Source organism: Myodes glareolus, chromosome 6, assembly GCF_982192425.1.
Source record: "Myodes glareolus chromosome 6, mMyoGla1.1, whole genome shotgun sequence".
NCBI classification, from domain to species: domain Eukaryota; kingdom Metazoa; phylum Chordata; class Mammalia; order Rodentia; family Cricetidae; genus Myodes; species Myodes glareolus.
Genome location: NC_142031.1, coordinates 10,049,539 through 10,077,247, shown reverse-complemented (window position 1 = coordinate 10,077,247; position 27,709 = coordinate 10,049,539). Strand labels below are relative to the sequence as shown.

Here is a 27,709-nt window from a genome sequence, read left to right as displayed (position 1 = left end):
GGTAGTAGTGGTTGGGAATACCATTCAGTACAGATAGTCCGGTACTGACTGTATACGATTTTCTGTAGATCTCTGTCCTATTAAACACTTTATCACTTTGCAGACAACCAGCGGAAAACTATCAGTTTGCATTGGCCTTAAGTTTTTCCTTGGATGAAGTCAACAGGGACCATAATCTTTTAACAAATATGTCATTAGTATTCTACACTCAGGCAAGTCATTGTAAGAATGTGTCACAATCAGAAAATTGCTTTCAAAGTTCTTTCACAGCTCATAATATGTCTCCTAATTATAAATGTCAAACATGGAAGGCATGTTATGTTGTAATTTCAGGACCAAGCTGGGTAGTATCGTCTAAAGAGTCAAAAGACATGGACTTCTACGCTTATTCCCAGGTGAGGTTTTGTGTGGTTGTGAGTTTGCAAAAAATCCTGTCTCCATTGGTGCCAATCTCAGTGCTAAGAAAAGTGTGAGGAGGAGACTGGACTTACACTTATGTCAAACTGTGTTGTCCATGGGTACTATTCAGATACTTTGGGGGCCATCTGTATTGATTTTTTTGAAATAGTCACGAGGAAAGGAGTAACAGGAAGAGGTTGTTTCAGAACTCTTTGCAGAAAGAGTGTGTTTAACAAGTTCTTAGAAGTGCATGCTACCTCACACTGCTCCCTGTTTCCTAGTTCCTTCAACTTACCTTTGGACCCTTCCATCCCACCCTGAGTGATCGTGAACAATTTCCTTTTCTGTATCAAATGACCCCTGAGGACACATCTCTACCCCTGGCCATGGTCTCCCTCATACTTCACTTCGGCTGGAACTGGATTGGGCTGACCATCTCAGACAATGATCAGGGTATCCAATTTCTCTCATATTTGAGAACAGAGATGGAAAAAAACGTATTCTGCTTTGCCTTTGTGAACATGATTCCGCTCAACATGCATTTGTACGTGTCAAGAGCTAAAGTGTATTATAACCAAATCTTGACATCATCCTCAAATGTTGTTATCATTTATGGTGATATAGATAGTACTCTAGCTGTCAGCTATAGAATGTGGAAATCTCGAGGCATACAGAGAATGTGGGTCACCACCTCACAATGGGATGTCATTACAAGTAAGAGCAATGTCTCACCTGAATTGTTCCATGGGACTCTGGTATTTGCACGCCACCATGCTGACATTTCTGGTTTTAAAAAATTTGTCCAGAGTATGGACCCTCTTAAATACTCAGATGAACACCTGGCAGGGCTGGAATGGATGAACTTTAACTGTGCAATCTTGGCTTCTATGTGTAAGTCACTGAGGAACTGCTCATCCAACATCTCATTGGAATGGCTGATTGCACAGACATTGGACATGGCTTTTAGCGATCATCTTTATGACATATACAATGCTGTGTATATTACATCCCATGTCTTCCATGAGATATTTCTTAAGCCAATGGGCAATCAGGAAGTACAACATTCTAACTGCTTGAAGGTGATATTTTTATTTGATGATATTCATTATTTTCTTTTTTAAATTTTTTTATTTATTTGTAAAAATTTCCACTTCCTCCCCTCCTCCCAAGACCCTTCCATTTCCCACACTCCCTCTCCTCCTCTCTCTCCAGTCTTAAGAGCAGTCAAGGTTTCCTGCCCTGTGGGAAGTTCAAGTTTCTCCCTCCTCCCTCCAGGTCTAGGAAGGTTAGATCCAAGCAGACTTGGATCCTCAAAAGCCAGTACATGCAGACAAAACAAGTCCCAGTGTCATTATCAATGGCTTCTCAGACAGCCCCCATGTCAGCCACATTCAGAGAATCCGATTTGATCACATGCTTGTTCAGTTCCAGTCCAACTGGCCTTGGTGAGCTCTCATTAGATCAGTCCCGTTGTATCAGTGGGTGAACGTACCCCTCGCAGTATTGACTTCCTTGTTCATGTTCTCCCCCCTTCTGCTACTCATTTGGACCTCGGGGGCTAAGGCTAGTGCTCCAATGTGGGTTTCCAACTCTATCTCCATCCATCTTCGGATGAAGGTTCCCTCTGATCCTGCCTTCCTTGCTCACGTTCTCCCTGCTTCTGCTTCTCATTTGAACATAGGGAGTTAAGTCCAGTGCTCCAATTGTGGGTACTCAATGTGGGTATCTCCATTCATCACCAGATAATGGTTCTATGGTAATATGCAAAATATTCAGCAGTACGGTTATGGGACAAGGCCAGTTCAGGCACCCTCTATTCTGCTGTGCAAGGAACAATCTGGGGACCTCTCCTTGGACCTGGGAACCCCTCTAGAATCAAGTCTCTTTCAAACCCTAAAATGACTCCCTTAGTTGAGATATATACTTCCCTGCTCTCATATCCATCCTTCCTCCCTCCCCCCATCCTATTCCCCCAAGCTATCCCCAATCTTCCCACTCTTCCTTCTCTCTAATCATCTCCCCTTACTTCCACCCACTCAACCCCCGTGAACCCACGTTTGCTGGCAATCTCTCTACTTCCAATATCCAGGAGGATAACTATATGATTTTCTTCAGGTTTACCTTCTGATTTAGCTTCCCTAGGATCACGAATTATAGGCTCAAAGACCTTTAATTATAGCTAGAATCCACTTATGAATGAGTACATACCATATTCCTTTTTTGGGTCTGGCTTACCTCACTCAGTAAAGCGTTTTCTATTTCCATCCATTTGCATGCAAAATTCAAGATGTCATTGTTTTTTACTGCTGAGTAAAACTCTAATATATATATATATGTTCCACACCTTCTTTAACCATTCTTCTATTGAGGGGCACCTAGGCTGTTTCCAGGTTCTGGCTATTACAAATAGTGCAGCTATGAATATAGTGGAACAAATGCTTTTGTGGTACGATAGGGCATCTCTTGGATATATTCCCAAGAGTGGAATTGCTGGGTCCTGAGGGAGGTTGACTCCCAGTTTCCTGAGAAACTGCCATACTGATTTCCACAGTGGCTGCACAAGTTTGCATTCCCACCAACAATGGATGAGTGTTCCCCTCACCCCACATCCTCTCCAGCATAGGCTATCATTGGTGTTTTTGACTTTAGCTATTCTGACAGGTGTAAGATGGTATCTCAAAGTGGTTTTGATTTGCCTTTCCCTGATCGCTAAGGAGGTTGAGCATGACCTTAAGTGTTGAAACAAAAAGCTGGTTCTTGGAGAAAATCAACAAGATTGACAAACCCCTAGACAAACTAATCAAATGGCAGAGAGAAAACATGCAAATTAATAATATCAGAAATGAAAAGGGGGACATAACCATAGACACAGAGGAAATCTGGAGAATCATTAGATCTTACTACAAAAGCTTATATGCCACGAAGCTGGAAAATGTACAAGAAATGGACTGGTTTTTAGATAAGTACCATTTACCAAAGTTAAATCAAGAACAGGTGAACAATCTAAATAGACCTGTTAGTAGCGAAGAAATAGAAGCTGTTATCAAAAACCTCCCGACCAAAAAAAGCCTAGGAACAGATGGTTTCTATGCAGAATTCTACCAGAACTTCCAAGAAGAGCTGATACCTATACTCCTTAATGTATTTCACAATATAGAAACAGAAGAGCCATTGCCAAATTCTTTTTATGAAGCTACAGTTACCCTGATACCAAAATCACACAAAGACACAACCAAGAAAGAGAATTACAGGCCAATCTCATTCATGAACATCGACGCAAAAATTCTCAACAAAATACTGGCAAACCGAATCCAAGAACACATTAGAAAATTATCCATTATGATCAAGTAGGCTTCATCCCGGAGATGCAGGGCTGGTTCAACATACACAAATCTATCAATGTAATCCTTCATTATTTTCTATATCAGTCTTTATTAGAGTCTCAGCTGTCCCATTCTTGTTTGTTAGGATTTATTTCTTCAAATAGAAAGATTTTTGAACCTTTTTCCTTTGAGGAAATAAATTTAGAAATTTGTAAAAATCTCAAATGTAAAGGTTGTGGAGTGGGAGACACAACTTATCAATGGAAATCAGTGATTCTGTTCCAGAGCACCTGAATATCATCACCCCTGCTCTAATGCTGGAAACATAAGGGTCTTCTTCATTAATCCTCTCCATGATAAATAGATGAACTTTTGTTCCTTAACTGTCAAATATGTGGTAATCTGAGTAGAGGATAGTTTGCACATTTGTTCTAAACTGATTCTACCACAACTCTGGGCTTCAGAAAGCACATATGTGTGTGAATGAATGGTTCTTATTGTGTAAGGGTAGATATTTGTGTGTTTCTCTGTATTTCTGGGTATATCTGTTTTGATGTGAACTATGTGTTTCTATCTATCTGCATATCTACCTGTCTGTTTTAGTGAGAATTAATTGATCTTGTGTCAATATCTTTCTCTATGGGTGTGCTTCTGTGTGTCTCTCCCTGTATGTACTTGCCAGTGCATGTGCCTATGTTCCCATGTGTTTGATTTGTTTGTTTTCGTGGTTGTGCTTCCACTTATGCATATCTGTGCTTCTGTGTATGTGAGAGTTTTAGTGAATGTGTTGTACATATGTATATATGTGTTTCTGTTCCTCTGTATGTGTATCTGTCCTTGCATTTGAGATTAAATTAGTCTGTGTCAATGTCTCCCTGCCTGACTGTTTATATCTGTGTAAGTCTCCTTGTGCATATTCATCCATGAATTTGTTAACATGTGTGTGTGCTTGTATACATTTTTGTGGGTTTCTCTTTCTCTGTTCCTAGTACGTAAGCCTGTCTCTGTGTGTCTGTATGTTCATATTCCTTCTTGGCTTCAGGTGTATGTATATGGAAATAGTATGTCCCTGTTTTATGTATCTATCTATGTATTAATATGAGTATGTGTGTGTATGTTTTTGTGAATATTTAATACTACAACTGGTGTTTTCATGTATGTCTGTGCTTATGTTTGATAGTTCCTCTGATAGAAATCAAATTCAAGGGCTGTTATTATATTACCATTTATCTACTTGCTTTCATTGAGATATCTCACCTGGGCACCTTCAAGAAAGTTGCATTGAAGATGAAATCAGAATATATTTTCTGACTTCATGGAAGGGCACATTCAATAAAGAATGTTGCCTGTCTTTCAGGGGTATTCCTTACTTAGGAAGACCCACTTCACTAATCCAGTTGGGGACAGAGTGACTATGAACCAGAAAGAAAAACTGCAGCCAGAATATGACATTTTCCAGCTTTGGAATTTCCCAAATGGTCTTGGACTTAAGGTGAAGATAGGAATGTTTAGCCCATATTTTCCACACGATCAACAGCTCCATTTATATGAAGACATTCTAGAGTGGACCACAGGAAGTAGACAGGTAGGTCTGACCTGATGAACTGATTTACATTACACAGCAGTAACACTGTCACGTTGGTTCACCTGTGCTTCCATGTAACTTAGTAAAAATAGATTGTCACTTTAGGAGCCATTTTCTGGCCACCTATACTGTTTCGTCTTTTCATTTTTTTTAAATCCTTCTCTGTGATTACTTTTTATTTATTTATTTATTTATTTATTAATTTATAAATTTCCACTTCTGCCCCTCCTCCCAGTACCCTCCCATTCCCCCCACTCCCTCTCCTACTTTCTCTCCAGCCCTAAGAGCAGTCAGTGCTTCCTGCCCTGTGGGAAGTTCAAGTTCCTCCCCCCTCCCTCCAGGTCTAGGAAGGTGAGCATCCAAACTGACTAGGATCCCAAAAATCCAGTACATGTAGAGGAAACAAGTCCCAATGCCATTATCAATGGCTTCTCAGACAGTCCCAATGCCAGCCACATTCAGAGAATCTGGTTTGATCACGTGCTCGTTCAGTTTCACTCCAGCTGGCCTTGGTGAGCTCTCATTAGATCAGTCCCCTTGTATCAGTGGGTGAACGCACTCCTCACAGTCCTGCCTTCCTTGCTCACATTCGCCCTGCTTCTGCTTCTCATTTGGACATAGGGAGTTAAGTCCAGTGTTCCAATGTGGGTCTCTGTCTCTATCTCCATCCATCATCAGAAGAAGGTTCTATGGTGATATGCAAAATATTCATCAGTATGATTATGGGACAAGGCCAGTTCAGGCACCCTCTCCTCTGCTGTCCAGGAAAAATCTGGGGATCTCTCCTTGGACCTGGGAACCCCTCTAGAATCAAGTCTCTTGTAAACCCTAAAATGGCTCCCTTAGTTGAGATATATACTTCCCTGCTCCCATGTCCATTCTTCCTCCGTCCCCCCATCCCAATCACCCAAGCTTTCCCCGATCCTCCCCTACTCCCTTTTCTATAACCCTCTCCCCTTCCATCCACTCACGCCCCCGTGCACCCAATGTTGCCTGGCACTCTTGTCTACTTCCAATCTCCAGGAAGATAACTATATGATTTTCTTCAGGTTCACCTTATTTAGCTTCTCTAGGATCACGAATAATAGGCTCAAAGACCTTTAATTATGGCTAGAATCCACTTATGAATGAGTACATACCATATTCCTCTTTTTGGTCCTGGGTTACCTCACTCAGTAAAGCGTTTTCTATTTCCATCCATTTGCATGCAAAATTCAAGATGTTATTGTTTTTTTTTACCGCTGAGTAAAACTCTAATGTATATATGTTCCACATCTTCTTTAACCATTCTTCTGTTGAGGGGCACCTAGGTTGTTTCCAGGTCCTGGCTATTACAAATAGTGCAGCTATGCACATATTGGAACAAATGCTTTTGTAGTATGATAGAGCATCTCTTGGGTATATTCCCAAGAGTGGAATTGCTGGGTCCTGAGGGAGGTTGACTCCCAGTTTCCTGAGAAACCGCCACACTGATTTCCACAGTGGCTGCACAAGTTTGCATTCCCACCAACAATGGATGAGTGTTCCCCTCACTCCACATCCTCTCCAGCATAGGCTATCATTGGTGTTTTTGAGTTTAGCTATTCTGACAGGTGAAAGATGGTATCTCAAAGAAACAGAAGAGTCATTGCCTGTAGTGAGGAGTTGCGGGCAGGCCTGCTTTTCCATCCTGCTTTTCATCCTGCCCAGCTCCCGCGTGGCTAGCTTAGCCCCAGAAATAATAACATATAAGTTGTATTTATTTAAATACTGTCTGGCCATTATCTCTAGAGAGTTAGTTATTGGCTAACTCTCACATCTTGATTAACCCATTTCTAATCATCTGTATAGCATCACAAGGTGTGGCTTACCGGGAAATATTTAGCATGTCTGACCTGGTGGCTGGCTCCATGGCATCTGGCCCATTGCCCTCTTCCCAGCATTCTGTTCTGTTTACTCCGCTTACCTAATTTTCTGTCCTATCAAAGGGCCAAGGCAGTCTCTTTATTGACCAATGAAAATAACACAATAGACAGATAACCCCCCTCCATCAATTGCCAAATTCTTTTTATGAAGCTACAGTTGCCCTGATATCAAAACCACATAAAGACAAAACCAAGAAAGAGAATTACAGGCCAATCTCACTCATGAACATAGACGAAAAACTTCTCAACAAAATACTGGCAAACCGAATCCAGAAACACATTAGAAAAATTATCTATCATTATCAAGTAGGCTTCATCCCAAAGATGCAGGGCTGGTTAAAAATATGCAAATCTATCAATGTAATCCATCATATAAATAAACTGAAAGAAACAAAACCATATGATCATTTCATTAGATGCTGAAAAAGCTTTTGACAAAATTCAACATCCCTTTATGATAAAGGTGTTGAAGAGATTGGGGACACAATGATCCTTTCATTTTTCTGATGTGACATTGTATTAATTTTTTCAGAATTTTAGACATGAATACTGTGATTTTTATCATGCTAGAACATGTTTCTAGCCTTTAAAATAAATATACAACTGATGGTTATCACTATTTAATCTTCTTTCCCGCAATTCAGAAATATTGTGTTGGTCCATTTCTAATTACTACACAGTAATTTTCCTCTTTTCTACCGACTCTCTGAAACAGAAGCTGAAAGACTGAGACTAACTGTAAGGCAGGAGTAAAGTAAACATATACAAATCATTCATTTTTATTATTTAATTTGCTTTAAGCATTTTTTCAATGGGTTCTAAATTGCCAATGAATTGACATAACATTTTTGACCCATTTAAAAACCTTATGAATTGTAACCTTGTTTTTTCATTCTTTCTTTTTTCTTTTCTGTGGGTATGAGTGTTTGTCTGCATGTATTTCCATGCAGTACTGGAATGTTTGGTACATATGCATGTCAGGACAATGATTTGGAAAACTGGACACAGCATTGTGCCACACAGGAGGACTAGAAGTCATGCTTGAGCCTATTCATGAAGAGAAAATTTTATGGATGACTGTGTCATTTCTTCTAGCCCTGATGTTTACCCTGAAAAAGAAATTGCTCACTAGAGGAACATTGCTTGGTCCAATTAATTCTTTCACAGTTCCTTCATGCAAACAAGTGTGTATCTAGTTTCCTTATCTGTGTGGGTAGGGTGTCAGAGACCAGCTTCAACAATAATACCACTTCCAGGGTAGGGCTTTGGGGATCAAAAGAGTTAGTAAATAATATGAAGACTCGAGAAAAAGTAATAGAGCAGAAAACAGAGGATAGTATTGGGAGGGAGTTCCATTGAGTACTGAAATTCCCCTGCATTTAATTTTCTATACAATTTTATGCCACAGTACAATAGAGGGAAGAAGAGGAAAGACTGCTTTAACATGATACAAAGGACAGGTAGCACAGTTACTGGCTTCAATATTTTGAACCATCAAGCAATTGATCCATGAGAAAAATATTCTGTTGTTTAAGCAGTGAAACCACCCTAGACCAAATATACTGATGGCAGTCATTCCCAAGGTCCAAGCCTCATGTTTCAAAAGAAGGAGCAGAAGTATGCTTGAATATCCTGATCATTGGTCAGGGTGGAGTGAATCCAACTCTATCAGCCACCTTAATGACAAAGTACCAAGGAACCACAGCCTAGGTCAGGATGTGTTGCCCTGGTTGTTGTCAACCATTTTGACCTTCAAACTCTCTGACATTCAGACAAGGTGAAAACAGGCTCACATGTCTGGGTTTCCACAATTCCTCCCGATTTACTAATTTTAATAAAGCCTAAGCTTCTGCTATTGGACAAATGACTGTGTCTACCTTAGGTGAATGCTTTCCCTTTTTCCAGACTTACCCGTCTTCAGTACATGCTTACAATCATGCATGCCCATGTCTTAGATACCTGAGGCAGGGAGAGGATCAGACCCGTCTGTCTGATGTGGGGTTAGTGAAGATCTTTTCCCATTCTGTAGGCTTTTATTTTGTCTTGTTTATGATGTCCTTTGCATTACAAAAGCTTTTCAGTTTCAAGAGGTCCCAATTATTAACTGTTTCTTTCAGTGTCTGCACAAGAACAAACCTTAATTTGCTAAATTCTGCAATGTGAATAACATTCATTTGCCATAAATGATTAGGAAGTAGTACTCAGAGATTTACATCCTGATGAGATACAGGGAAATCCTGAGAACATATACCACATTACTTAACAATTTGGCAAGCAGCTTTTCTTGTTAATCTAAATTGTTTTCTTTAACTTAAATTATTTTAAAAATGCAGAGCATATGATTGCTCAGCACGATCAACCTGAGATAAATTGATTTTGTTTTTGGAAACTTATGGTCTAAAACATTACCTTCAACTAGTAGACCAGGAAGATGTAAATACACTCTAATATTCCTTATAAAACATGACCATTTTCTTTGTTGTACGGAATTTTGAATTTGCTGGATTAGTATTTTTACTTGCTTATTGCTAGTACCAATACATAGTATGGTTTCTAGGACTTGAAGAACCATTGATATATATTGACTGTCAGTCTATAGACTGAATGCCTTATCTCCAAATAGCTAAAATGCTATAACAACAACTCCCAGCTCAAGTGTTTGAGTAAAGACCAGTTCTTTTCATACTACATATTCTTCTCCATAAGCAACATATGCTACTTTGCCATTGGAAGAACCATCTGTACAAATTAACATAGCATCCTTTAAGGGATCTTTTGCTACAATATTAGGGAAAAGAAAGGAATATAGTTGTGTGAATTGCAGCAATGGATCAGCTGGGAAAATATGATTAATCTGGCATTCAAATTGACCTAACGAAATTGTTCAAGCATCACTATTTTGGAATAACCAATCAATCTGTTTCTCAGTAGAAGGAACTTGATCATAGCAGGTTCTCTGCTAAAATATCTCTTAGGTCTTATCCTGCTCTTCTGTGCTAAGAAAGCAACTGCTTCAAAAAAAAGGGTTTAATACCTTACCTGGTGAAATGGGAATGTGTAGTCTTAAAAGCAGATTGTCTTGCTATAATTCTTCTGTTGGATATGTTTGTAGGTAAGAAACAGTCGGTAAACCAAGGTTTAGCATAATTAATACAATGAACTTGCTGTTTCTGTATAGCATACTCTATCTGCTTGTGGACCTCTCTGGCAGGTTCTGTAAGCTATTTAGTAGAATTTGGATCACTGTTCCCTTTAAAACTTTCACTTAGTGATTCAAGGTCTTCCATAGGATATTTTAAAGAAGGTCTCAGCCATCGGAAGTTATCCTAAAATTTTGTAAACTGTCTTTCTTTTATTATGGAGGCACTTTATTTTTTATTGATATTATTGAGTGGTGCACTTTTTTTTCTGCTCCCCTCCCTGCTTCTCTACTATCCTTCAACCCCCACCCAGGGTCCCCATGCTCCCAATTTACTAAGGAGAAATTGTCCTTTTCTACTTCCCTTGTAGATTACATCTATGCAATGTCTCTCTTAGAGTCCTCATTATTGTCTAGGTTCTCTGGGATTGTGATTTGTGGGCTGGTTTCATATGCTTTATATTTCACAATGACTTATGAATGAGTACATGTGATAATTGCCTTTCTGGGTCTGGGTTACCTCACTTAATGTGATGTTTTCTAGCTCCAGGCATTTTTCTGCAAATTTGAAAATGTCATTCTTTGTCTCTACTATGTAGTACTCCATTGTGTAAATGTACCACCTTTTCCTCATCCATTCTTTAGTCGAGGGGTAGTAAACTTTCTTTCTACTCCAAGTTCCAAGTCGGCCTACCTGACAGGCTAAACTTTCCCATTTACATTTTCACAGACACTTGACTGACCTGAAGTTGCAGCTCCCAGAAGCTACTTTTGATGTAGCTATGCTATCAGGGTGAGCACCAGATTCTGAGTTCTGTTGAAGCTGGGCTGCTTGACTGTGTCCCACTTTGACATGTTACTAGAAGGTTCTGGGCTATGATATGCTTTTGTGTCTGGGTGGTGCACAGTCCATGTTCAGTGATCATGCCACAGACTATGGTCAGCTGGCAAATGTAGCTCAGGTTCTCCGATGCCTGCCATTGCAGCAGCTCTGAGAATGCCAAGGAAGATAACATGCTTAGGCTGATATATCCATGTAGATTTCTTAATTACCTCGGCCTTTTTATTTTAAAATTAGGAGAATGGTCCTGAAACCCTTCCTCTGTTAAAAGACATAGACTTATGCCTATAGGCTCCTTGGCTCATGGGCCAATTAGCCTCTAGTATTTTCTGCTGACCACCTTCTGACACTGACTGTTGGAGATATATCCCCTCGAATTTTCTGTCTCATGCATATCCTGGCTCCATTACACAGGAAAGCATGGGTCAGACTCAGCTGGTTATAGTGTGTGTGTGCATGGATTGCCCGAATCTCAGGGGTAACCCAGTTCTTTGTTGGGATGCGTCATGTATTCCCTTCATTTTTTCCAACTGCTCAGCAGCTGCAGAGGTTGTGGTTCAATAAGCACAGTTTTGCAGCACTGCCTTGGTGGCAAAGGCATGCCTTGTGCCCCACACGCTTTGTAGTCTTTCACCACAACAATACTGGGTGCAGGGGTTCCCTGACCACAGCATTGTCATTTGCTGAGGGTGAGTGAGAGCCAACACTTTGGCCTCTTCATGTCCCAGAGCAAATCAGAGGTGGAGGAAGATATCTACCAACTGAGAAGAGGAAGTGCATTGTTTATAATATCTACAAACTCTGCAAAATCTCTGCATGTATTTATGCTTTACCCCAGCTCTTCTGGCTATCAAAAGATAACCAAGTAACTGTGCAGATAGTTAAATACAATTTTCTTGTTCCATATATACAATTATTACTTACAAATTTTACTCCCAATATTTCCCCACGTTCCCTTCCTTTATTATCTATTATTACTTATTTCTGAGTGCTCATCACTCACCTCTCCACGTGTAGTGCAATTTTCTTCATGCAGGGTCCTTCATGTTCTCCCATGTATGCTGGCCACACTTGTGTGCATTTCAGGCTTCACCTGTTGCCCCATATCTTGGCACCATTTGTCAGAGACCAGCTTTGTCAAAAAATAAAACTCAAAAAGATAGGACCTTGGGGATCAGAAAAGTAAGTAATGAATATGAACACATGAGTAAAAATAATAAAACAGAAAACAGAGAGACGTGTCAAGAGGGAGTCCCAGTGAATAGTGAAATCCCCCTGCATATAATTTTACTTACAGTTTTATACCCCAATACAACAAAGGAAAGAAAAAAAGACTGCTTTAACACGATACAAATGACAATTAGAACAGTTGATTGCTTTAATACTTTCAGCCATCACACAATTCATCCATGAGAAATCCATTCTGTTATTTAGGCAGTGGACCCACCCTAGTACAAGTATCCTGAAGGCACCCAGCCACTCCTAAGGTCAAACTTTCTATTTCAAAAGAAGGAGCAGAAGTATGCTTCAATATCCTGACCATTGGTCACACTGAAGTGGATATGACTGTATGAGCCTTATTAAAGTCAAAAAACCAAGTATTCATGCCCTAGGTATGTAGTGTAGTCAAAATCAGCAACTGTGGCCCCAATTGTTGCCAACAATATTGACCAAACTCAAACTTTCTGACCTTCAGACAATGGAAATAGACTCACATTTTTGGGCCTCCACAGTGGAGACATTGTTAGTAAAGAAATTGAGTTTTGAGAATTGATGAATGATATGTTCTATTATGGGTTTTAGGAATGTTATAGATAAGAATGCCCCTGTGGGTTGTTTAAGGTGTCTAATTCAAACTTCCCAACTTCAAAGTGGCTTGAATTTTAAAGGAGTTAACTTCAATGGAGACTTCAAGCTTGATCTGAAGTTACATCTCAGGTAGTCAAAGGAGTATGAAATTTACAGTTAATATTCTTTCTCAGAGGGATGCAGAGAGTCATTCTCAGGAAAAATGACATTTGATCTGAAGGTTTAACTACTCAGATACATAGTCATTCAGAGAGCAGTAGTGAAATTTCACATGTGCTCGAAGCAAGCCTCACTTGAGCATCAAGAAAACATCCACTGGAGGAATACAGAAGGTTATGAACTATGCAACTAGTGCCATACTCCCAAATGTGCTAATTTCAATGCAGAAACAAATGAGAAAAAAAAATGAAGACATCAAAGCAGCACAACTCCTAATGTTAGGGTCATAGGTATAAACAAGAGTGTGTTCAATGACAAAAATTAAATTGAAAAACCAGTTTGCATGCTCTGTAGTTTTTGTCCAGAGTGAACAACTCATTCTTCCTCCTAAATTTTCAGCATTGTGAAGCTACTCAACTTTATATTAAATTGTTTCTACACATTTATATAATTTGTCATTCTATTAAATGCCAAGTGAATAGCTTACTGTTATTTTAACATGGTAATTTCAAATAGTTATGGAAAAAATAGGTAACACTACTGATATCAGTATGTCTCTAATTTTCCTCAGATGCCACCCTCTGTGTGCAGTGCTGATTGTGGTCCAGGATTTAAAAAGTTCAGACAGCAGGGAATGGCAGAATGCTGTTTTGATTGCATTCCCTGCCCAGAAAATGAAGTTTCTAATGAGACAAGTGAGTATTTGCTGCCAAGATAAATCCTTCACCATGATCATCCACTCTAACATACATGGAGATGATCTAAGGGTCTAAAAGTCTGCTGCTCAATCAAATATATCACTTTTGTAAGTTAGATTTATTAGAATGTGATCAATGTCAATGTCCCTTTAAGTCACACCATATGCTATTACATGCATCTTTGATTCATGGAAAACTCATGGCATATATCAGTTTTTCAAAGAAACAGTTCTGGTAATCAAACTGTACAGTGAGGAAATTCTAAACAAGGTCTTTTCAAGCGATTGTTTAACCTATTTCCATGTATGTGTGTGACCCTACAGACATTTATAGGCACCATGCTCATGTAAGAATCAGTAAGGATAAGAGTAGGTCATCAGATCCACTGAACTCTGTTGTGTTGTGGGTGTGATAGGAACTAATTGCAAGTCCTCTGTAAAGTTAATGAAAACAGATAATTACTTGGACAATTATCAGAAATAGTTAAATATGAGAAAGACGACTTTAAGCAATATCCAGAGACCCCTTTTTCAAAGAATCAATGTGATTTGTAATCTAGGGAAATATTGATAAGTACTGACACATGATATAGAACATATGAGGAGTCCCACAACAATATTTTTATATAAAGCACCCATTTAATAATGTTACAATTATAGGCCAGTTCAGACACCCTCTCCAGTATTTCTAGAAGTTTTAGCTGGCATCAATTTTTTGGGTTCCTGGGAGATTCACTCACACCAGGTTTCTCCCTAATCCCATAGTTGCCCCCTCTAACAAGATATCTCTTTCATGACAGCCTCTCTCCATTGTGTCCATAAATATGACTATCTTGATCCCCATATTCCTATCCCATCATCCTCTCCCTTCTACCCACTTCCCCAGTTTTCCCAGAAAATCCCATTTACTTCTTCCTCCCACAGAGATCCCTGTGTTCCTACTAGTGTACTCCTTGTTGACTAGCTTTTATGGGGCTGTGAATTGTTGCCTGATTATTGTTTATTTTATATTTACTATTCACTGATGAGTGAGAACATTCTGTACTTACATTTCTGCACCTAGGTTAACTTACTCAGGATGATTTTTTTTCTAGTTCCATCCATTTGCCTGCAAATTTCATGATGTCATTCTTTTTTTTTGACCACCAAATAATGTTCAATTGTGTAAGTGTACCATATTTTCTTTACTTATTTCAGATATGAGGACCATCTAGGTTGTTTTCAGTCTCCTGCTATTATTAATAATGCTACTATGAAAATAGTTCAGCAAGTATCCTTATGCAATGATTCCTTTGAGAATATGCCCAAGATGGTATTATTGTGTCAGCAGGTAGACTGATTCTCAATTTTCTGAGAAAGTAACAGACTAATATCCACAGTGGCTGTACACATTTGTACACACACACACGCAGTGGTAGGATGTTCCCCTTACTCCACATTCTCTCCATCATAGATTGTCATTAGCATTTTTATCTTATTCATTCTGACAGGTGTAAGATGGCATCACACAGTTGTTTTGATTTTCATTTCCCTGATACCTAAGTGTAGTGAGAGGGTGCTTATTGGTTTCTCAGCATCCCAGGCCCAAAATAATGACACAAACACTATATTTATTGCAACACTCTTTGAGCAATAACTTAAGCTTATTTCTAGCTAATCCTTACATTTTAAAATAATCCATTTCTATTAGTTTATATTTTACTACAAGGCTCATGATTTTTCTGGTCAGGTACCAGGGTGTATATCTCCTTTGGCAGATACATGGCATTATATTTACCTTGCCTTCTTTTCTCCACTATCTCTGCTTGGAATTGCCATATTGTTCTATTCTGCCCTGTCATAGGCTAAAGAAGCCTCTTTATTAAGCAATGGTAACAAAACATTTACAGTATACAGAGCAGAATTCTATATCACCTCCTCTTTTCTGTCTAGCTAAAAAGAAAGGTTTTAACTTTAACATAGTAAAATTACATATAATAAAACAGGTATCAAGTAAAAATTACAGTTACCATATTTATATCTACCTTATCTTTTATGATAACTAAGGAAAACTATAATTATAAGTATCTATTCTACAACTTCATCAAACACCCCAAAAGGAAGTAATATTACCTAAATTAATAGGAAGTGCATTGTAAGCAACTTTCAAAACTCTAAAATTGACAGAGATAACTGGCTGCCTGGACAGTCACCCAACGGTGCAAAATCGATTTTCAGCCTACAGGCTCATAGTATCTGGCAGACTTTTCCATCAGGCAGAAAATTTAAATGCCTCTTATGCCTTCTATTGATAAAGTTCATCAGTTTCTTTTTTCTGTGTCCTGTAAAATGTCTGGCAGTCTTTTCTATGAAGCAGGACCACTGAAGGACTGTCTCACCTTTTGTTGGTTCATCAGTCATTTTCCTGTGAGTCCTGCAAGGCCAGTTCATACAGCATACCATCAAGCAGTCCAGGCAAGAGCAGTTTCTTGCCCAAGTGGCAAACCAACTCCATTAGTAGTCTCTTCAATGCACATAATCCTCTTGAAGTAGATTGGTGTGTCCAGAATCAGATGTGTCTCATGGTTGAAAGAAGTCCTAAGTTTGTTAAAACAATTAAATGCTATATTCTATAGTTCTTTGAAAATTAAGAATACCTATTCACATAAAATGTATCTCTATATATCAAGAAAACCTAACTAACATGAGTACAAGCTTGACTACTATAGATACTATCTATTAAGGTATATTTTAAATTATATATTACATTTTTAAATGAGCTGCACAAATATGATACTCTAAACAAGAGCAGAAATAAATATAATAAAATTTACCTTAAATTTGTATCAATAAACCAAGATCCATACCAATGCAAAGTATTCATCTCGATATCATATCCCCTTTAAAAGTAAACAAACATTTAGGGAATTAGGGTGTGGTTTTCTCCAAATTTCATCCTACCTGCTTTTTGTTGGGCAAAGTAATTTTGATGGTTTATGGAGACCTATGACGATGTCTTGGTCCATCAAACCACATTACTCTGGAAGGACTCCACAGGTTCTCATCCTCTGTGAAAACAAAAGCAGAACCTCTTTTCCAAAGCAATATAGCTTTAGACCCAAATTTTGAAGTCAAAAGATCTTTAAAATATATGTGTTAACTTGGCATAGCAGCTCATACAATGAAATGTCTCTGTACTTAGCTCATTCACAGTCAAAAATTCAAATAAAATACAATAATATGCATAATCTGGGCTCTCTGTGTATATTCCATTTTTATGTGCCTTATTTTTCTTACATTATTACTTTTTTCTAGGAGTTTACTATTTATTTTATTATCCCTACACCTTTGATCTACGACTGTCTGTATTCTTATATAACAGTCTATAGTCTTTTTTCGTGCACACGCACGCGTTCTTGCTCTCTCTCTTTCTTGCCTACATACACTCATCCAATGATTTCACATATTTAGAGGTGTTTTGTTTTCTGGATTTGTCTTTATTGCATAACTGTAATAATATCCTGATGGATCACATTATAAAATGCTATGTAGCATGCCAATGAATAAGGATGTTTTCTCTTTAACTCTTCCCAGTCCACCATGGTGGACGTCTGTTTAGCATGACTCATAGCCCTATTTTCAGGCATACAAGGGGTCTATGTTGCCATTAAGCAAGTAGCAGTCTGATCACAAACCTCATTTAAATGTTCCATAGCTGGAACTTCCAAAAGAGTCAGAGCTGCTTATACTGGAGAAAGAGGAAGCCTACTCCTAAAGAAGCCATGAAGGCTTCCTTGCAACTGCTGAGTCAGGGAGATCTCTCTTACAGTAACCACGGTGCTCCTGCCTGCTGTAAGCAAACAGAGCTCATCTAAAAAAAAATGTGACTAGAAGTATCCATTTTTTATTTTGAGTCTAGAACTTCTTTTGAAAGCATGCTCGTGTTTTATATGAATGTAGTCAGCCTCATATTGGACGTCAATCTGTAGAAGGAGACTGCTCATTCATTTCCTGGATGCTCAGAAGAGAAATAATCACACAGAAACTGTGTTATTTGCAATACCATTTGGCCAATAGCTTAGTCATATTTCTAGCTAACACTTACATCTTAAATTAACCCTCTTCTACTATTTTATATTTTACCACGAGGTTCATGGTTTTACTGGTAAAGTTCTTGGACATCTGTTTCCTTCAGCAGATACATGGTGTCTCTCTGACTCTGTCTTCTTTTCTTCTCTATCTCTGCTTAGAAATTCCTCCTTGATCTATTCTGCACTGTCATAGGCCCAAGCAAACTATTTATTAACCAATGGTAACAAAATGCATTCACAACAAATAGAGAAAAATCCCACATGACCAAAGAAGGTTGAAAAATCCCTTAAATGTATCTTGTGCATTTAAGATTCTTCTGCCGAAAATCCTGTTTGTATCTGCATCCTATTTTTAAAAGAGATTATTTGGTCTTTTGAAGTTTAGCTTCTTGACCATTTATATATTTTATAGGTTAGCCTTCTGTTTCATGTAGGGTTGGTAAAGATCTTTCCTATTCTGTACACTGAAATTTTGTCTTACGGATAGTGTCCTTAGCTTACAGAAGCTTTTCAGTTTCAAGAGGTCCCATTTGTTAATTGGTGATCTCAATGTCTGTGCTACTAGTCTTATATTCAGGAAATAGTGTCCTGTGCCCATGTGTTCAGGGCTACATCCCACTTTATCTTCTATCAGCTTCAGTGTAATTGTATTAATGTTGAGGTCTTTGATTGACTTGGACTTGAGTTTTCTTCAGTGAAATAGATACGTATCTATTTACATTTTTCTACATGTCAATATCTAGTTATAACAGTGATACTTGTTGATGATGCTGTCCTTTATGCTGTATGATTTAGGCTTCTTTGTCAAAAATCAGGCATTTATGGGTGTGTGGATTCATGTCACGGATTTTGATTCAATTCCACTTATTCACATTTATGTTTTTATGCTAATATCAAACAGTTGATACTATATCTCTAAAGTAGATTTTGAAATCAGGGATGATCACACCTCCAGAAGCTCCTTTAGCTTTCCTGGGTCTGTTGTTCCATATGAATTCTAGTATTGTTCTTATAAAATCTGTGAAGAATTTTGTTGGGAATTTTGATGGAGATTGAATTGATTCTATAGATTTCTCTTTGTAAAATTCCCAATATAACTATGTTAATATAACCAATCCATTAACATGGGAGATCTTTCAATATTTTCTCTTTCTGCCCCCAGATATTTTATATTATTTGTGACTATTGTAAAAGGTCTTTCTTCTCTGATTCATTTATCAGCCCACTTATCATTTGAATAAAGAGAGAATACTATTTTTTTTAGTTAACCTTGCATTCAGTCATATTACTTAAGCCCTTATCAGATGGAGGAGGTCCATGATAAAAATTTTTGTGGTCACTTGTGTATACCAACATACCATCTGCAAATAGAAAAATTTGACTTTTTCCTTTCCAATTTTTATCACTTTGAGCTCCTTGTCTTATCTTATTGCCGTAGCTAGAACCTCAAGTACTATATTGAAGAGATGTAGAAAGAGTGGCGAGTCTTGTCTTGTTCCTTATTTTGGTGAAATCACTTTGAGATTCTCTTCTTTTAATTTGATGTTGGCTTTAGCTTCATTTTATTGCATTTTTAATGTTTAGGTATGTTCCTTGTATCCCTGATTGCTGTGTGCTCATGTACCTTGTAAAGATTTGCTATTGCATTGGTTTAATAAAATACTGATTGGCCAGTAGCCAGGCTGTATATATAGGCAGGGCAACTAGACTAGAAGAATTCTGGGAAGAGGAAAGGCTCAGTCTCTCGTTACCAGTCACAAGCAGAAGAAGCAAGATGAGAATGCCTCACTGAGTAAGGTACCAAGCCACATGGGTAAACATGGATAATAATTATGGGTTAATTTAAGTTGTAAAAGCTACTTGATAATAAACATGAGTTACTACACCAACCAATTTATATTCATATAAGCCTCTGTGTGTTTTGAATCCCTATGGAACCAGGCAGGACAGGAACATATCTACACCTGATCTCTCCAGATCGTGTATCATGAAAGAGTATTGAATTTCATCACAGGGCTTTTTTAGTACATAACGAGGTGATCATGTGGTTTTTTCTTTACATCTGTTTGTATGGTAGATTACTTTGACAGATTTTCTTATAATGGTTTTTTTTTTTGGTTTTTTTGAGACAGGGTTTCTCTGTGGCTTAGGAGCCTGTCCTGGAACTACCTCTTGTAGACCAGGCTGGTCTCGAACTCACAAAGATCTACCTGTCTCTGCCTCCCGAGTGCTGGGATTAAAGGTGTGCACCACCACCGCCCAGCTCAGATTTTCATGTTGAACCACCTCTACATCTCTGGAATGAAGGCTACTTGATCACAGTGGATGATTTCTTTTGTGTGTTCTTGGACTCATTTTGCCAGTCATTTATTGAGTATTTTTGCATCAGTATTCACAAGGGAGCATGATCTCTAATTCACTTTCTTTGTTGCCTCTTTCTTTGGTTGGTTATGAGGGTAACTATGGCCAAATAAAAAGAATTTGCAAAAGTCCTTCTGTTTGTATTGTGCATAACAATTTGAAGAATATTGGTATTAGCTTTTTGGTGAGATTCTTAAAGAATTGTGCATAGAAATCATCTGGCCTTGGGGTGTTTTGCGTTGGGAGATTTATAATGTCTGTTGCTATTTTCTTATGGTCTTGATTTAATTTTGGAATGTAGTACCTATCAACTAAGGTTTTTTATTTCTTTTAGATTTTCCTATATTTTGCAGTTTAGGTTTTTGAAGTATAATCTAATAATTCTCCATTTTCATTTCTGACTTTGTTAATGTAGATATTCTATCTCTACCTTTTGGTTGGTATGGATTAGGGTTTGTCTATCTTGTTGATTTTCTCAAAGAAAAAACTCTTTGTTTCATTGATTCTTTATATTGTTCTCTTTCTTTTAATTTTATTGATTTCAGCCCCACATTTGATTATTTTCTGTCACCTACTCTTTCTGTTTGAGTTTGCTTCATTTTGTTCTATAATTATCAGGTGTACTATTAATTTAATAGTGTAAGATTATTTTAAGTTTTTATGTAGCCACTAAGTGCTGTGATGTTTCCTCTTAGCGCTGCATTCTTAGTGTCCCATATGTTTGAATATGTTGTGGATTCATTTTCATTGAATTCTAGAAAGTCTTTAACTTTTTTATTTCTTCCTTGATCCAGCAGTGGTTCAGTTGAGAGTAGTTCAATTTCCATGTGTCTACATATATTTTTCAGTTTGTGTTGCTGTTGAACTCTCACTTTACCCCACAGTGGTCTGGTATAATACAAGGTTTATTCCACTTTCTTTGTATCTGTTGAGATTTTATCACAACCAACAATGTGTCAATTTTAGAAAAGATTTCATGGGGTTCTGAGAAGGGATATTCTTTTGTGTTTTGGTGAAATATTTCATAGTAGTTTACTAAGCTTTTTTTAGTCAAAACATCTGTTAGTTCCCTTCTTTCCCTGTTAAGATTCTGTGTGACAGTCCATTGGTGAGAATGGGGTGTTGAAGTCTTCCAATATTAACATGTGGGATCTGATGTGTGATTTAAGCTTTAGTAATGTTTCTTTTTCAAATACCAGTGCCCTAGAAATTAGGGGATAGATGTTGAGATATGACTCTTCATCTTGATAGATTTTTCCTATGATAAATATGAAATGTCTTTCTTTATATCTTTTAATTAATTTTAGTTTGAATTCTATTTTGGTAGATATTAGGATATTTATATCAGCTTGCTTCTGACATCCATTTAATTGGAAAAACTTTTCCCAACCCTTGACATCAAGGTAATGTCTATCTTTGAAGTTTAGGTGTGTTTCATGTATGGAGCAGAAGGATGGATCCTACTTTTAAATCCATTCTCTTAGCCTGTTTCTTTTTATTGGCAAATTGAGTCCATTGAAATTAAAAGATGTTGATGACCAGTGATTATTAATTCTTGCTATTTTTGGCTTTGGTGGTGGCAATAGTGGAGGTAGCGTGATATTTCCCTTCTTTGAGCTTTATTAATTGTGAGATATATATTGCCTGTGTTTTCTTGTAGCTAACTTTCATGGGTTGGAGTTTCTCTTCTAGCACTTTCTGTAGTGTTGGAGTTGTAAATAGGTATTATTTAAATCTGGTTTTCTCATGAAATATCTTGTTTTTTCATCTTTGGAGATTGAAATTTTTCCTGGGTTTAACAGTTTGGGCTGGCATCTGTGGTCTATTAATTTCCATAAAACATCTGTTTAGGACCTCTGGCTTTTAGGGCCTCTATTGAGAAGTCAGGTGAAATTCTGATTGATCTGCATTCATATATTGCTTGGCCTTTTTCATTTCCATCGCTGAAAATTCCTTCTTTATTCTGTGTACTGTTTGGTTATTATGTGGTTAGGGGACTTTCTTTGTCTAGTTCATTTCATGTTCTGTAAGCTTCTTGTACTTTTATGGTCATGTCCATGTTTAGTTTGGGAATGTTTCCTCCTATAATTTTATTTTCCATATTTCTATGAATATGTTTTCTCTGTCTTTGAGCTGGGATTCTTCTCCTTCTTCTTAGGACTGATCTTTTCATGCTGTCTCTGATTTCCTGGATGTTTTGTGTTAGGAATTTATTGGATTCTTCATTTTCTTTGACTTATGAATCCATTTCCTCCATTGGGTCTTTAAAGTCTGTGATTCTCTTTTCTATTCCTTGTATCCTCTAGGTGATTATTAAATCAGTAGTTTCTGTTCACTTACCCAGATTTTCCGTTTCCTGAATTCCCTTTCTCTGTATTTTCTTTATTGTTTCTATTTCAATTTTCAAGTCTTGAATGGTTTCCTTCACCTGTTTGATTGCTTTTTCCCTTTTTTTGTCTCTTTTAGGATTTATTGACTTCTACTTTTTTGTTTGTCTTTTCTTCAAATTCTTAAGGGAAATTTTCATTTTCTCTTTGAGAGCCTTTATCAACTTCATAGTGTTATATTAAGACTGTTTTCTAGTGTTTCAGCTGTATTGACATGTTCAGGTCTTAATGTTGTAGGATCACTGGTGATCAAATATTGCACTTTCAGTTGTTGAAAGAATTCTTGTTCTGGCATTTGCTCATCTCTTCTTCTAACATGTGTGGGTTTTGTCTGTGCCTAAATAGTCTGTGCTTCCAACTGGTATAGTTTGTGTCTTTGCCTCTTCTTCCAAATGCTGTGGTTTGCATTTGATTCTCTATAGTCTTCTGGATATACAGGATACTACTGGCCATTGAGTAGATGTTCAAATACCTGCTTGTCAACTGATGGGGACTGCACCACAGCAGTGAAGTTCCACCAGTGTTAGGGACAGGGTCCGGCTATCTAGCTGATTTTTTTCCAAAAGATATGGCTTTTAGCTGTGCCTATATAGTGTTCTGGCCTTGCAAAGGAAGGCTGGCCATAAGGAAGATGTTCAGGGATGTGGGGGGTTGTGGTGGAGTGGGTCTTGGATGGACAGAATCTAACGTGTTACAGGCGTTTTGGTGCAGCCTGGAGTCTGGTCTCTCATCCGCTTGTCAACTGGTAGGGAGGCACCAAAGCAGTGAAGTTCCAACAGTAGATAGAGCAGTGCCAAGGTGCCTTGCTGGTGCTGCAATGGGATTTGGAGAAGCATGATATATGCCTGGAGTTTTAATTAGGCTCTGAATTTTGAGATGGTCCAACTTGGAGCCTGGTCACTTACCTGTTTATTTTTGATGGGTGTGGTTTGCACCTAGGTTGATGTAGACTGTTGTTGACAGAGGTTTTGTGTCATGCCTGATCCCACAGCTGTTCAGTCCCAAAGAAACACACAGATATATACCTGAATAATAAACTAATTAGCCTAGTAGTTCAGAATGTCTTATTAACTAATTCTTCTAACTTATATTAACACATACTTCTTATTTGTGTTAGCCACATGGCTTGCTACCATTTATAAGTGAGATATTCTCTCTGTGCAATCTCTGCTGGGTGATGACTACAGACAGAGCATATCCTCCTCCCAGAATTCTCCTATTCTGGTCACATTGCTTATAATTCCTGCCAAGCCATTGGCCAATCAGCATTTTATTAAACCAATAGAAGACACAGTCTTTACAGGGTACGACACGACTGAACCACAGCAGACCACTGGCATTACGAGAAATGCCTGTATATGGGGAGGATGGTCAGGTGCTTAGGGTTTGGTAATGAAGAGTGTCTTGGAGGGACAGGACTCAGTGAGTGGCAGGAGTGGTGGTGCAGCCTGGAGGCAGGTCTCTCCCCAGCTTGTCAGGTCTTGAAAACTGCCAGGTTTCGGCTTCATTGAATAATACCAAGGGGAGCAACTCCGTACTGTCCATGATGACAAAACCAAGGGCATATTTATTTAATTGCTTTACATTTTCAAACATCAAAATTATCTTTATATAGCTTTCGTTCCTTATTTTTCCCTCCAACTCACCCCATATGAACCAAATAACCCCCATATTCATGAGCTCTTTTGTTAGGTTACATGTACGTACATACAACTTAGTGATTCTGAAGGGACTCTAGCCAGACCAAGCATGGCAAACATGTCTCTAGCAAACCCTGTCCTTCTCTTGCCTTGATATAAACCATTAGATTACTAAGGTATCTTGACTATAATTTGCCACCATAAGTTATGGGGAGTTGTCTTCTTAGGAGGATTGGCCTTGTTAGAGATGGTGTCATCTTGTTGCATGAAGTAGGCCAATGTGGAGGCAGAGTTTGAGGTCTCATATATGTTCAAACCACATGCAGTGTATCTGTTTACTTCCTCTTGACTATGGCTCAAAAAATATGAATTCAAATCTCCTTCTACAGTACCAGGTCCAACTGCATTCAACCACATCCCACCATAATGATAATGGATTGAACTTCTTAGTTATAAGATACTCAATTTGATGATTTCCATTGAAGAGTTGCCATGGTTGTCATTTTTCTTCAAAGAAATATAAAACCTAAGACAATTACATTGTAAAGCTAGCCACCAAGTTCCATTGCCTTATTCAGTCACATCCTTCTCCTGAGATGGATTATCATGGTTCAGCTATCAATGAATGAAATCAAACTAGCAAAAACCACCTTGTGACGATCCCAGTTTAGCTAATAATAAAATTAAACACTTCATCCTAAAATGGGGCAACCTTTTACATTTATAAATTGCCATTTTAGTATACTTTGTGCCTGTTTCAATTCTGTCCATAGGAAGATCTCAACCCTCCCTGTACAGCTGCACAAATATCTCCTCCTCCTCTCCTTTGTTCCTTTCTCTTCTCCCACATTCTCTATCTCCTAAATTTCTACTAGAAAAGTCTGTGCTTTCCTTGAAACATGAAAAATGACATTATTAACAAGCATTTATTAGACAATATAATGGTTGTCTGGTTTCATTCCACTAAAAGTAATGAATGTGTATTGTGGAATGGAAGCATTCCTATGCAGCAATATCTTTCATCTACATCCCGGGGAAAGGTGTAGATATTGCAATGTTTCTCAACAAGCATATTTAAAATTTCCAGTCAAGAAAATTCTCAAGCTGCACTAATCATACCCTTTTTCTCCATCAGATGTGGATCAGTGTGTAAAGTGTCCAGAGGACCAGTATGCCAATGCAGAACACATCCATTGCATTGACAAAGCTGTGAGCTTTTTGAGCTATGAAGACCCCTTGGGGATGGCTCTGACCTTGATAGCATTGGGCTTCTCTGCACTCACATCTGTGGTTCTTGGGGTCTTCATGAAGAACCATGACACTCCACTTGTGAAGGCCAATAACCGGAATCTCAGCTACACCCTGCTCGTCTCACTCATCTTTTGTTTTCTCTGTCCCTTGCTTTTTATTGGCTATCCAAACACAGCTATGTGCATCCTGCAGCAAATCACATTTGGAGCGGTATTCACTGTGGCTGTTTCCACTGTGTTGGCCAAAACAGTTACTGTGCTTCTGGCTTTCAAAGTCACAACACCTGGAAGAAGGATGAGATACTACCTGATTTCAGGTGCACCCAACTTCATCATTGCCATCTGTACCCTCATCCAAATTATTCTCTGTGCAATTTGGCTGGGAGTTGCTCCTCCATCAATTGACATCGATGACAAGAATTACCATGGCCACATAATTGTTGTGTGTAACAAGGGCTCAATTATTGCATTCTACTGTGTCTTGGGATACCATGGCTCCCTTGCATTAGGGAGCTTCATTGTGGCTTTCTTGGCCAGGAATCTCCCTGACACATTCAATGAAGCCAAGTTGCTGACATTCAGCATGCTGGTGTTCTGCAGTGTCTGGGTCACCTTTCTTCCTGTCTACCATAGCACCAAGGGCAAGGTCATGGTGGCTGTGGAGGTCTTCTCCATCTTGGCCTCCAGTGCAGGCTTGCTGGGATGTATCTTTATCCCCAAGTGCTACATAATTTTGTTAAGACCAGAGAGAAATTCACTTCAAACGTTAAAGAAGAAAACATCTTACTGAAGTACCGTTTCTGAAATTAAAAGGGACAGCTGTAGTTTTGGTTCTAAACCACATGCTATGATGCAATGAAAGATGTATGTTTGAACTAGTGACTCTCACTGTTTCTTTTAATAAGGATGCCTAGAAATGACATATACACTACTTTTATGTACGTTGTCTCTTGTAAACTTCAACTCAACCCATTAAGTTATAATACCTGGCTATTGGACATTACTGCCAAGTCCATACATTTTCTTTCTCTAATATAAAATAAGATTTGAAATAAACTCATAACTCTTAAATTGATATCTGAGTGAATGTGTGACTTTGTCAGCCATTGAGTGCTGAGATTAAAGACTCACTTGCCCCATCACTACACTTTTTCCCAAATAATAGAGGTAATACTCCTATTACCCTTTAGAAAAGTTCAGTTCTCCAAGAGACAACCAGCACACAAAGAAAATTATAGAGTGAGACAAGGCAAAAGGACAACTCATTAAGTGTTTCTCAGTCATTTGAATTTTTCCTTTTGAAGATTCTCAGTTTATTTCTTGGCCCCATTTTATAAATGTATTATTTGTTTCTTGAGACATAGTCTCTTGGTTTCTTCAAATAGTTTTAGACATTTGTCCTCTGTCACATTTGCAGTTGGTAAAACAATTTCCCATTAAGTAGTCTGCGTTATCGGAGCTCTTTCATTCCGTGAGGCTCTATTTATTGTCAGTCTTAGTCTGTACACTACCAATGTTCTTTTCAGAAATTTTTCTCCCAGTCCAATGATTTAACGAATCTTTCCCACTTTCTGTACTACTAGGTTAAGTGGATCTGGATTTTTTTTTATTAAACGTAATAAACAGGCAGCTTGCTTTATTCTTGGAATGTAGGTGGGGAACAGGGGTTTCCTGGAGCCTCCCAACATGAGCTTCACCAAGACTGAGAAACCAAACAAGTGGCACATTTGAAAGTTGCATCACTGGAAGAGGTTCTAGGCATCTCTCACTCAGCCCATCTTCCTTTCTCACTGGGTCCAGGTCTCCCAACTCCTACCAGATCTCTAGGCTACATGAGGTCTACCCTGCTGCCCATTGGGTTTGGCTTCTCAAAACCCTAAACATCTAAGCTCCTTGCTCAGGTCACTAAAAGTGTCTCTGCTCCAGGTGGCATAGGCCAGGCAACAACAAATTCTTTTTGGATGGTTACTGTGCCCACAATTCCTGTGATTTCAATCTCATTCACTGGGAAAGAGGTGGGCCCATGGGTGCACCCAGAAAGCTAACACAGATCCTCCCTGACATTCCTCAGAGTAGACACCACCACGACAGCCACTTCTTATTCTTCCCTATCTCCTTCCTTTCTCTCCCAAACAACCCTTCCTT

General features: G+C 38.4%; 1 protein-coding gene across 2 annotated transcripts; it reads left to right on the top strand.

Annotated features, from left to right (window-relative positions):
- Nucleotides 1-119: 119 nt before the first annotated feature.
- On the top strand, nucleotides 120-26,354 carry LOC148121608 (vomeronasal type-2 receptor 116-like). Of its 2 annotated transcripts, XM_087906899.1 has the most exons (5): nucleotides 120-395; nucleotides 681-1,478; nucleotides 5,080-5,307; nucleotides 13,731-13,854; nucleotides 25,450-26,354. In XM_087906899.1, exons 1-5 carry the CDS (start codon nucleotides 189-191, stop codon nucleotides 26,352-26,354), a joined length of 2,262 nt encoding a protein of 753 aa, XP_087763025.1. In that variant the 5' UTR covers nucleotides 120-188. The 2 variants fall into 2 exon arrangements, with proteins under 2 accessions (XP_087763025.1, XP_087763026.1); XM_087906900.1 differs by lacking the exon at nucleotides 120-395 and having other exon boundaries at nucleotides 666-1,478; nucleotides 25,576-26,354.
- The last annotated feature ends 1,355 nt before the right edge of the window (nucleotides 26,355-27,709 follow it).

Bases quoted from the DNA above. Each gene is read 5' to 3' on its own strand.
- LOC148121608 (XM_087906899.1), top strand. From the start codon at position 189: ATGTCATTAGTATTCTACACTCAGGCAAGTCATTGTAAGAATGTGTCA. The intron at 396-680 runs GTGAGGTTTTGT...CCTGTTTCCTAG, and splicing joins ACTTCTACGCTTATTCCCAG to TTCCTTCAACTTACCTTTGG. The intron at 1,479-5,079 runs GTGATATTTTTA...CCTGTCTTTCAG, and splicing joins AACATTCTAACTGCTTGAAG to GGGTATTCCTTACTTAGGAA.